This window comes from Mastomys coucha, unplaced genomic scaffold (genome assembly GCF_008632895.1).
Source record: "Mastomys coucha isolate ucsf_1 unplaced genomic scaffold, UCSF_Mcou_1 pScaffold1, whole genome shotgun sequence".
Taxonomy (NCBI): Eukaryota; Metazoa; Chordata; class Mammalia; order Rodentia; family Muridae; genus Mastomys; species Mastomys coucha.
In genome coordinates, this window is record NW_022196891.1 from 31776277 (window position 1) to 31787730 (window position 11454).

General features: G+C 50.5%; 2 protein-coding genes across 2 annotated transcripts in view; one reads left to right on the top strand and one right to left on the bottom strand.

Moving 5' to 3' along the window:
- The window catches only part of Arl8a (ADP ribosylation factor like GTPase 8A), a 13573-nt gene extending 9747 nt beyond the window's left edge, over positions 1-3826 (top strand). Inside the window, exon 5 of the mRNA XM_031340495.1 lies at positions 3739-3826. Within this exon, the coding sequence (XP_031196355.1) occupies positions 3739-3826 (88 nt within the window). The remainder of the gene's footprint in view (positions 1-3738) is intronic.
- Gpr37l1 (G protein-coupled receptor 37 like 1) lies at positions 3704-10973 on the bottom strand. Its single transcript, XM_031341505.1, has 2 exons — positions 10149-10973; positions 3704-5150 (listed from the first exon to the last, which is right to left on the bottom strand). The coding sequence occupies exons 1-2, from the start codon at positions 10770-10772 to the stop codon at positions 4335-4337; spliced, it is 1440 nt and encodes a 479-aa protein (XP_031197365.1). The 5' UTR covers positions 10773-10973; the 3' UTR covers positions 3704-4334.
- Positions 10974-11454: the final 481 nt, after the last annotated feature.

Below are 11454 nucleotides of genomic sequence, written 5' to 3' on the forward strand. Positions count from 1 at the left end.
TTTTTTTTTTTTTTTTGCCTCCTAATAATGACAACAATAAATTACCAATTTTGTGTTGGGGGGTGTGTACGGTGCCAGTTGTTTCCCGCAGATGTCACTGACCAGCAGACCCGCGGGACACGAGCACCCCCACACATACACAGGGATGGCCACAGGGTGCCACACCCACAGGAAGCTCGTACTCACACTCACTGGAAACACAATGGCCTGTCACGAGCGCTCACACTGGAACACCTTCCCACACGTATGTCTGGGCCCTGCTTGTTGCCTGTTTCTCCTTCTCATGTATGCTGACAGCTGACAAGTGGAGCTAAGCAGGTCTGTGAGAGGAGCTGCCCAGACCCAGGCCTTTCGTGCAGCACTCAGACTGAATTGCTCTTCTCCATAAGCACTTCAGCCCATGGCCCCTGTCCAGTCCACGCCTGCTTGTTCCCATATAGCCAAAGTGGAGCCAGAACCAGAACTCTGCATCCTCTCCCTTCTCCCAGTCCCACCAGGAGAAATCAAATGTCCTCAGAGGTATACTGGGCCTGCAGTCTCCTGTCTGTACTATTGGTCTCTTGGAAAGGGCCCAACCGTTCATTACTTGGTGAATAGAATTCCTACTCTGTCTAGCTGGAACTCACAGCCTCAGTTCTTGTGGGCCCTCCTTGATCCACTGTGAATCCAACCATACCTAGTTTTATACCCCCAATCTCTTGGACCTCCCCTCCCCCACTCCCTGTTGTTCTGCCTCCCCTTTGCCTGGAAATAGAGACTGGAATGTCCCATGTAGAAAACCCAATCTCTTCACCCTGCATCTGCAGGAAAAAAACCATTCACTTTTGTCCTTGGTTTGTGTGAGGATATGGGGGAGGCCACTACCCAGCCATGAATATATCCAGCCTCGAAGAGGATCTCCTATTTTTGGGGGGATCCTCTTAGCTCAGTGGCAGAGCGCTGATCTGTTGTGCAGTAGACCAGGCCCTGGCTTCCATTGATGGCATGGGGAGAAAAAGGTTTGAGGAAAAGCTGGAGAGAGTTTGCCACCAACCAACCAGCAGCTTTCCAATACCTTACGAGTATAAGATGTGACTCTTAGTTAAGAAGGATGATGGGCCCAGGCTCTGTCTTTTACCCTGCCTGCTTCAAGGTAGTCCGTGTGATCATATGCCTGTATCTGGGAGAGGACCATTGTTCTCAACCATTGGGATGGTTCAGCACTGAGCTGCCTCTTCGGTCCTGTGTTCTCCACATGCGATTTGATGAGAGAAGATGAGCCAGTTATCACTGCATGCAAAAACATTGCCCTGCACAGTGAGTTCATACAACAGACATGCAGCAGGGCCTAAACAACCTGTTCTTGAATAGGGAATAAACTATGGATAGTATGTACATACAGCCACCATGGTTGGGCCCTCTCAGGGCAAAAGTGGATGAGTTAATTCCTGGCCAAGGGGCTGGAGAGGTGGCTCCGAATTTAAGAGCATGTATTGCTCTTGCAGGGGACACAGGTTTGGGTCCTAGGATCCATGTCAGGTGACTTCTGACCTCTGTGGCTACTGTGTCCATGTGAACATACTTCATTCATATACACACGATGAAAAATGATTTAAAAAATGTGTTTAAAAATACCTGGCAAATCTACTCCATATTGCTGGAGATTTGAATCCCAAAAGGCACCGAGCCTTGCAGTATGCTATAACACACCCCCCTTTTTAACAATGGAGGTAGCTGGGCAGTGGTGGCCCACGCCTTTAATCCTAGCACTTGGGAGGCAGAGGCAGGTGGATTTCTGAGTTCAGGCCAGCCTGGTCTACAGAGTGAGTTCCAGGACAGCCAGGGCTACACAGAGAAACCCTGTCTTTAAACCCTCCCCCCCAAAAAAACAAAACAAAACAAAAACAATGGAGGTAGATCCCAAGGCCTTGAACATGCTAGGCAGTCTACCACTGAGCTACAGCTATAGCATATGATGTACCTGGCCTCGTCTAATGACCATAGGCCTCAATGAAGGAGAGATCATTGTGGCTCCCCGAGTGAGAAGCTGAGGCTTAGCTTGAAGCAGGACCCAGGGTAAAGGATAGAACCAAGACAGAACAAAGATAACCCATAGGGAATAGCAGGGGCTACCTCACCCCTGGCATCAGGCTCCAAGGACTGTGGATGCCGTCATTTCTTCCCAAGCATCACAGCTCCAAGCCACTGCCCACCGTTGAGCAACAACCCCTCCCCCTGAAGCCTGGGACCCCTGAGCAACAAATCCCACATTGTTCCTTAGCTGGCTCCGGCTGGAGGCATAGTGGCTCTTTCCCAAGACTGCCTGTCCTGCTGACTAGCTTTGCAAGCCGTTCACGTTGGCAGGCTCGGAAGGTGGCAATGGGGTAGGGTCTAGGAGCCACCATCTCCACCCACCCACCCCCCACTTCAGCTCTGAGCCAGCCAGCAGGCAGGAGGGAGGTCCAGAGTGTGCCCTTTGTGGAAGAGGCCACCAAACAGGATGCTGACCCCACCCCCACCCCCACCCCACCCCCTAGCCTTCCACTCTCAACCCTCTCCCTGCCTCTGACTTCACCTCAGTTCACCCGGCCCATTTCTTCCTCCCTTAGGAGCTATTGGTGTGTGCGGAGATGGGGTGAAGGGAAGACAGAAGAGAGCACATCCTTGCTGGTTCTGTTCAGAGACACGGGCCCACCTTTGCCCCCTGTCCACCTACCCACACATTCAAAGTCCCTAAGCACAAAGCTGGAGACTTTGGTCACTGTAGCAACAGGTCTGCCGAGAAACGGGTGGGTGTCATTCTCCAGCACAAAGGGTGCGTATGGCAGCTCCATCACTTAGCAACAGCTTCCCTCTCTTGGCCAGCATCGATGGCCCTGGGGGGTGGGTCCCAGGGAGTGAGAACAAGGCTGTTCAGATTCCGAGGAGTGGGGAGGGAGGCTGGGCACTGGGCGGGCCATGGCCCAGGGGTAGGTATGGGTGACTGAGCAAAGATTGGAGCTGGACTGCCCATGACCCTGTGCCCTTGAAGACCTGTGCTAGTAGAAGTTCTAGATTGGACTGATGTGCAAGAGTCTTTGTGGAACCCAGAGCTGAGCTCCAGATAAAAGTACTTCGGAGAAAGCTGGGTGTGTGAGAAGGAATGCCATGCCCGTGGCCCTGGCTGAGCTTCGTTTCTGGCCCATAGCCCAGCAGAGAGAAGGGGGTCTTTCTTTGGAAGTGCCTCGGGGGAAGAACCGGGAGAAATGACTTGGAGGGCAGGAACCAGTAGGAGAAGCTACTGGGTCTACTAGGACCTACTATAGAACGCTTCTAGGAAGGGTGATATGGTGGGGGCGGTGGGGGCAGGGGGGAAGGCAGCTGGGCCGTCTAAGAAGCAAACAGTCCATTCTAAGAAGCTGAACAAGAGCTACTGTTAAGAGTGACGGAGGCTGAGAAGCAGGCTGTGTGGATCTCCTCAAATGGGGGCTTTGTGGAGAGGATGGACGAAGGCGGGGGCTCCAGAGACTAGTGGGCTGACTTCCGGTGGGGGGGCATCTGGGTTTAGTGCCCGCTTCTCAAAGCCTCCCATCCTCTCTGTCCCTTAAAAGCTATAACGCCCTTAGAACCCCTCCCCCAAGGCAAAGCAACTATAAGCCCAGGCTAAGGAGACTGTCCCGCCCTAGAAAAGGCTCTGCTACATGCCTAGACACTGTCATTCGTGGACCAGGAAGTTCCGTGGGCACAGGGTTGTGGTACCTACTTTATTGTTTTTTCCAGAATGGCCTTCTACAGGAAAGCACCTAACAGGAAGGAGGGGGTCGGGCAATGCAACTGCAGTACCTCTGAGAACGGAAGACGGAAGTGAGAGAATCCTCTGGGGAAAGGGAAGAGACATCCAGGGCTTAGACAGACCCACTTTAGAAAATGGAGTCTTGGGCTTGGTTAGGTTAGCCCCCTAGAAGTCCCTGGTCCAGGATAGGAGGCTAGGTAGAAGTAGAGAAATGATGTTGGAGCTCAACAGATGATCCATCGTGATGATGGACGGGCTCAGCCAACAGTCAGATCCTAAGACCAAAGGGAGAACAGGCAAAAGGCCGAGTCTTGGCTCTAGGGTGCCAGGTTGAGATTCTAGGCAACTCTAAGGACCTAGACAGATCTTCACCTACAAGGATAAGGCTGGCAGACCCCTCGGAGGATAAGAACAGCATCGTTTGTAGATGGAGCTTTGAAAAGCCCAGACTTTGACAAAATGAGCCAAGTCCATCTCTAAACAGCAAAAATGAGAGAGGGGTCAAAGTGAGACCGTGTCAAAGAATCAGCACACCATGATGGATCGGGATGGCACCCCTCCCCCACCGGCTCTGCGCCTGCTCTCAACAAGGGGTGCCCAGGGGCAGGAGTGGGGGCGACTCCCTGGGCTTGTGGAAGTAGATGGAGGAGGACACTTCCGTCTTAAGCTTGCTGTCCGCGCTGACTGTGGCGGAGGAGTCTGAGGCCCTTCCACACTCCTCGCAGCAGCAGCAGCAGCAGCAATCCAGAAAGGCCTGGCCCAGAGGCCTGCAGATGCACAGGAGGAGCACGGGGGTGATGGCCCCCTTGAAGAACGTGGAGAACTGGTTGATGAGGCCCAGGAGGTCCAGGGTCTGCCGCGTGAGCTCCGTGGAGAGGTAAGCCACCACGATGTTGCAAACGTTCTCGGGGAGCGTACAGAAGGCGTAGACCACAGTCAGGCCCACCACGGTGCTGTTGAGCTGGCTCTCACACTGCTCATGCCTGCCCGCTCTACACTCAGGCTTCCTGCCCGGTGGGCCCCGCACCCGCCACGTCACCAGCTGACAGGTGACGGTGAAGAGGATGGGCAGACAGAAGTAGCAACCAAAATACCACCACATGCGGGCATTCTGGTAGGTCATCACTAGCGAATAGAGGGATTCAGGCAAGTCGGCTGAAGGTTTCATAATACACGAGTCCACAGTTCCCGCTGTGGGAGCGGGCTCTTGGGCCAGCTGCCACAGCAGGAGTTCAGGCACAGCCAGCATCATGGAGCCCACCCAGATGACGGCCAGTTTAGCCAGGATTGATTGGCATCGCTCAATGGGCCTCACCTTCGGCAGGGTGCTGGTGGCTACATGAAATCGGTCTATGCCCAGGGCACAGAGACTGAAGGTTGTGACTCCCAGGGAGGAGACCTGTGAACAAGGATGTGGAAGAGAATGCTTAATTGAATGATTGTGGAGCCAATGACATCCTGGTAGGATGAGTAGGAACTTGAGTTACACATGAACAGAGAATAGTAGCCATGATAGTAGCTGGTACTGGTAAAGCATTTTCTACCCATCCAGCGCTCCCTATATGTCACAAAATCTCGATCGTGCAGGGGCATTGTGTCAACACACACACAGTGTGATCCTAGCACTCCAATGCACCCTCATACAGAAGAAATGGAAGCACAGGGAGAAAAAGTGACTTGTCCACGACCACATAAGCGATAAACGGAGAAACTGAGGGAGGTAGGTATTTCTTCCTCCTTTTTCCACTTCCCAAGCTAAGGTGTGCTAGACTTACCTCCCACAGACTCTGACATCCCTCAGACACTGGAAGTTACCTCTAAGGAAGAACCAGGACAAAGACATAGAAACTCTGGGCTTAGCCTGGACATGATGGCATGTGTGCGTGATGAACCTCAGAACTTGAGAGCCAGAGACTGGAGCATCACGAGTTCAAGGCCAACCTTGGCCATACAAAAAGTTTAAGGCTAGCCTGAGGTATATGAGACCCTGTCTCAAAACAGATAGAAGGAAAGGACGGAGGAAGGGGAAGAACTAATGGACAATGAAAGAATAAAGGCAGTGGCGGTGCACGCCTTTAATCCCAGCACTTGGGAAGCAGAGGCAGGAGGATTTCTGAGTTCGAGGCCAGCTTGGTCTACAGAGTGAGTTCCAGGACAACCAGGGCTACACAGAGAAACCCTGTCTCGAATTAAAAAAAAAAAATGAATGGACAAATTTTGGATTTTTTGCAGCTCTTTCTATTTCCTGTACCTTCCCATGTGAGACCATTGAGTAAGTGCCAGGGAACTCGGCCCGCCCGCTGTCTGTTGGTTTCACCCTGCCCAAACTGTACTAAGTAGTCCAACATGGCGGGAGTACCCCCTGGAGAGTGGCCTGGGCTCTCATCATCCCTTCATACTGTTCATCCATCAGCACACAGGAAAGTCACCCCGGTTGAGCCAAGAAGAAGCCAGAGCAGCAGGGCAAGAGACACCAGCTAGCCAGAGGAAAGTCCCCTGAGCTTCTAGCTGATGGCTCCCACTGGGGGTGGGGGGCTGGGGGAATTGTGTTCCCTCTCCCTCCTTCTCTGGCTGGGGTAACACAATCCAGGGTTTATTTGCACTGCCACCAAGTGTCCTTTGTAAGAACCCCAACCCCCTCTCTTGGCAGGGGAGTCTGGGCCTGCTGAGGAGCAGCTTCCAGCCTCCAGCAAAACAGCGTTCTCTCTCTTTCCCCCTCCAGCTCAGAAATGGTTCCAAATCTTACCAAGGGGCCACCCTGGGGTCTTCCCTACGGGAGAGTTCTGGGCAGCAGCGGAGGCTTACAGCCACATGCAAGAGCTGCTGTGGGCCTGCCTTCTTCCATCTTCTCCTTAAGCCTTGCCCAAGTAGAAACCACCATAGGCTAGATTGATTCTAAGCTACTCATTTTAATCCTTCCAGAATCAGGACTAGCCAGGGAGTGAGTGACACACACCTGTAAATCTAGCACTCTGGAAGGAGGGAGGGAGGGAGGGAGGGAGGGAAGAAGGGAGGGGGGAGGAGGAGGAGGAGGAAGAAGTCAAGGCCATCCTCCATTATAGTGAATTTGGAGCCAAGGGGAGCAATGGGAGATCATGGAGAGAGAGAGAGAGAGAGAGAGAGAGAGAGAGAGAGAGAGAGAGAGAGAGAGAGAGAGAGAGGAATATTTGACACTAAACTAGCTGGGTGTGATGCTTTGACACTAAACTAGCTGGGTGTGATGCTCATGCCTGTTACCCTAGCACTAGGAAGCTGAGATTGAGCTATCAAGAGTTCAAGTTCATCTTTAGTAACATAGGAAGTTTGAAGTCAGATTGAGTTACATAAGGCCATATCTAAAAAAATAAAATTAATAATAATAATAATAATAATAACATAATAATAATAACAACAACAATAATAATTAGGGCTGGTTGCTGGACATGGCCATTCAGACCTACAGAACCTCAACTGATTGAGTGGTTAAGGAAAAAAAAAAATTCAAGGCCTATCTAGACTACAGAGTGTGCCCAAGATCAACCTGAGCAAATTAGTCATGGTGATATAGCTCAGTAGTGGTGGGCTACTGACCTCGCATGCTCCAGGCCTTGAATTCAATATCCCAGACTAAAAAAAGGGGCAGTGGACTGGAGATACAATTCAGCAGAAGGCTTGCCTATGTGAAAAGCCCTGGGTTCAAGCCTAACAAGAAAAATAGTTGCCAGACATGGTGGCACACAGCTACAATCCCAACCCTTTGGAGGCAGAGGTAGAAGACTGCCATTAGCTTGAGTCTGGGCTACAGTTAGAGTTAAGTACCAGGTCTGCCAGGGTTACAATGGAAGAGCCCATCTTAAAACAACAGCAGCAATAACGAAAAGCTTTGGGGCTCGAAGTGTACGTGTTTAGTTTGTATGAAGCCCTTAAGTTTATCCCCAACTCATTCAGATAATTCTCAACCTAGATGAGAGCACTGAGGTTTAGGCAGGTTAAATACCTTACCAAGGTCATATGGCCAGCAGTGGACAAAGAGCCCAGTTTCTAGTATAATCTGTTCAATTCTAAAGCAATGTGCTGGCCCAGCACAGTGATGCACTTATTCCCAGACTCGGGAGACAGAGGCAGGAAGATCTCTGCCATGAGTTAGAGACCAACCTGGCAAGTCCTAAGCCAGCTAAGGCTGCACGATGAGACAAAACAACATGAACATACACACACACACACACACACACACACACACACACACACACACACACACAAAGTTTGTATACCTAAACACATAGCCACTTAGCTCACCTGGGCAATGACTACCAGATAACAGGTAAGATTTAAAGATCAATGTCACTCATGGTGGCTCATGCTTTTAATCTTAGCATTCTGAAGGCAGAGACAGGTAGATCTCAGTGAATTTGAGGCCAGCTTGGTCTACACTCAATGAGTTCAAGGCTAGAGAGAGCCACATAAATGAGATGGTCCATCAAACAACAAGAAAAAAAAAAACGTTTCAATGTCTAAGCCCCAGAGAGTAACCAATCTTGTAATAATCACTAATATAGAGCTAATTGGAGCTTTGAACCTGTGTCCAGCTCATGGGAGGCCATTAATCCTTCATTATTCCCTTGTAGCCAAGGTTTATTAATTTTAAAATGTGTTTATTTTTCTTTTCATATTATGATTGTTTCTGTGTGCACATACTTACATATACAATGTATATGCCTGGAGCTTATGGAGTTCAGAAGTAGGCATCAGATCCCTTGGAACTAAAGCTGTGGATGGTTGTGAACTATTGATGTGGGTGCAAGGAACCAATCCCTTGTCCTCTAGAAGAGCAATCAGTGCTCTTAGCCACTGAGCCATCTCTCCAGTTCCCTGTAGCCAGGATTTAAATTGCTGTTCCCATTAGATGTAGTGGGCAAGAGGTTTTCTGTGAGTTTGAAGCCAGCCTGGTCTACACAGAGAAGCCATGGAGAGAGAAAGAGAGAGAGACAGAGAGAGAGAGAGAGAGAGAGAGAGAGAGAGAGGCTGTTCTTCCCAAATCCCACCAATCAGGAGGCCTTTGTGAATTTGATTGTAAACCAGGCTGGATGACATAGTGAGACCATATCTTAAAAAAAGGGAAAAATAAACTTGGTTGTGGTAAGTACATGCCTATAATCTCAGCACTTTAGAGTGGAGATAGAGACAAGTGGAACAGAGGATTCAAGGTCATCCTTGAACTTACTATATAGTAAATTTGAAGCTAGCCTGAACTATAGGACACACACACACACACACATACATACATGCACGCACACACAAATTAATCAATTAATAAACAAAGGAAGAAATGCTAGGCCAAGGCAAAGAATCACTGTAAATTTGAGGCCAGCTTGATCTACATAGTAAGTTCCACAGCAACTTAAGCTACAGAATGAAAAATTAAAAGAACGAGAGGGGGGATTTAAAAGTCAGAAATAAAGAATGAAAACAAAGGAATGCTGGCCACTGTCTGTTGCGATCATTGATAGGACAACCTTCACACATGGATAGATGTGTGCAGTGATTTGATTAAGCTGTCTCCCTGTGGTCTGCCCAGTCTTTCTCACCTATGTGTTTATCCTAACAAGAAAGTCCCAATTCAAAGGTACTCAAGCACTATCCTTCAGAATTATAGAGCAAACGAGCTAGAAGGGTCATCTGGTCTACCCTCCATGCTTGCTAACTAAAGAAGCAGGGGACAAGATGAGATATGTCCTGGGACAAGCAAAATACAGTGACAGAGCTAACACGACTGTTTCTACAAGTACCTAGAAGTAGAGCTTGCCTCTCGGAGAAGCCTCAGGAGGACAGTAATGGAGATGACCTTGAAGGAAGGTGACAAGAATCTCAGTGAGAAAAGGAAAAAGGGCCTGTCCCTGGTGTTTGCATCCACAGGGAATGAACACAGACTCAGCCTGGGATGTTAATAGGAAATTGCTAGGATGTTGGGATTAACTGAAGGGCTAAAAACAGGAGCCACGGGTACAGGACAGGCAAGAGGCACAATAAAAGAAAAAGGAGAGTCCAAAGAGAATTGGCTTGGTGGGGGGGGACCACCCATCAGAGACAGACAGCTCAGAATCTAGAGAGAAGTCCTCTGTGCAGCTACTCCTAAAACAGAGACCAGGCTGGTCCCAAGCCAGTGGTATTGCACACCTGCCTGTTCATCTGGCTTGCCTTGCTTTCTTTCCTGAGAGCTCCCAGAAGCCAATATTGAGTTTGTCTCTCTCCCTGACAGGGTTTGTCTCCTTCCCCAATGACACAGAGAAAACTAGTTGAATGGGAACCCCGGAGTGCTGGGATTATATGCACCTACAGATCTGCTCTCAGGGTCTTTGCGGACCCTGGAGCCCCTTCCCTGGTGTTAGCCTACAATTGGGCTATAGAAAGACATACTCACCTCCATGAAGGGTACTGCCCGGCAAGAAACATCCCCGAGTAACCTCTGCTTGGTGATCTCATTGAAGATGACAATTGGGAGGCAGAAGAAGAGGACCAGGAAATCCCAGAGAGCCAGGCTGGCAAGGATAGAGTTCCAGGCACTCTTCAGGTAGTAGCTGTGCCACACGATGCACATGACAGACAGATTGCCGACGATACCCACAGCAAACACCACCAGAGCCAGGAGCATGACGGCATAGGCACTGTAGGAGCTCTCCGTCACCGGATACAGGGGGTTCTGAATCTGCAGCCTCTGACTTGGTGTCCCGGTCAGGTTGGCCCTCAGCTCTTGTCCACTACCTGGGGTGACCTCATCCTTGTCTGGGTTGGGGCTAGTGGCCACCAAAGACTTGGTGGGCTGCAGGCCAGCAGGGTGGATGGGCTTGGGGTACTCAGCCCACTCCTCAGGTACATAGTGCTGTACCTCCTTGGGCCCCTCGTCCTTGGCGCCTCTTCGGGGTCGACTCTGCTGCTCCTGGACCTTGGCTCTATGCCCAACCAAAGACGAGGTGGCAGTCCCAGAGACCCCACCCACAGCTAACACTACAGCAAGAGAGACAGCCAGGGGCCACAGCCACCGCATGGCCAGGAAAGCAGGGCACAGCTGCCTCAGAGAGGTGAGGGCGAGGGACCTAAGGGCTGCTTGGAATTAAGAGAGGCAGCTGGCAGCTGGGTCCGCCTCCAGTCAGGCGTCTGGCATGGACGGCCCTTCCTCCCATCCTGTTGGCCATGGTCTGGCCAGGGCCCTCTGCTGGACACTGAGCTGTCTGTGCTGGCCCGCACACATTGCACTCCCTACCACATCCCTTCCCAGGCTCTGAGAGCACAGCAGGACAGATTGAGGAGCAGCTCGGAGGGACCTGCTCCAAGCACTGCAACCGGGGAAATGAGGTTTGCATGTGATGTAGAGGCAGACTGTAACTGGAGCATAGGTCTCCCAGTTCTACCCAATTCTAAGACAGATCCTACATTCAAAACAGAATCATAGGCTGGGTATGGTGACTATGGCTTGTAATCCCAGCCCTCGAGAGGCTGAGACAGGGGGACAGAGTTCAAGACCAGCTTGGGCTACATAGCAAGATCCTGGTTTTGCTTTTTTTTTTTTTTTAATTTTCAAGGTCAAAAATTGAATTATAATAATTGCCAAAACTGCCGGGCAGTGGTGGTGCATGCCTTTAATCTAGGGAAATGGAGAGGAGGGCAATGGGGTTGGGGCAAGCGTCACCAGGTGAAGGAGCTAGACCAAGGAGTTCAGACGCTGTGGT

Coding starts and splice junctions, on each gene's coding strand:
- Gpr37l1 (XM_031341505.1), bottom strand. CDS start 10,772: ATGCGGTGGCTGTGGCCCCTGGCTGTCTCTCTTGCTGTAGTGTTAGCT. Junction 5,151..10,148: donor GGGCAGTACCCTTCATGGAG/GTGAGTATGTCT, acceptor CCTTGTTCACAG/GTCTCCTCCCTGGGAGTCAC.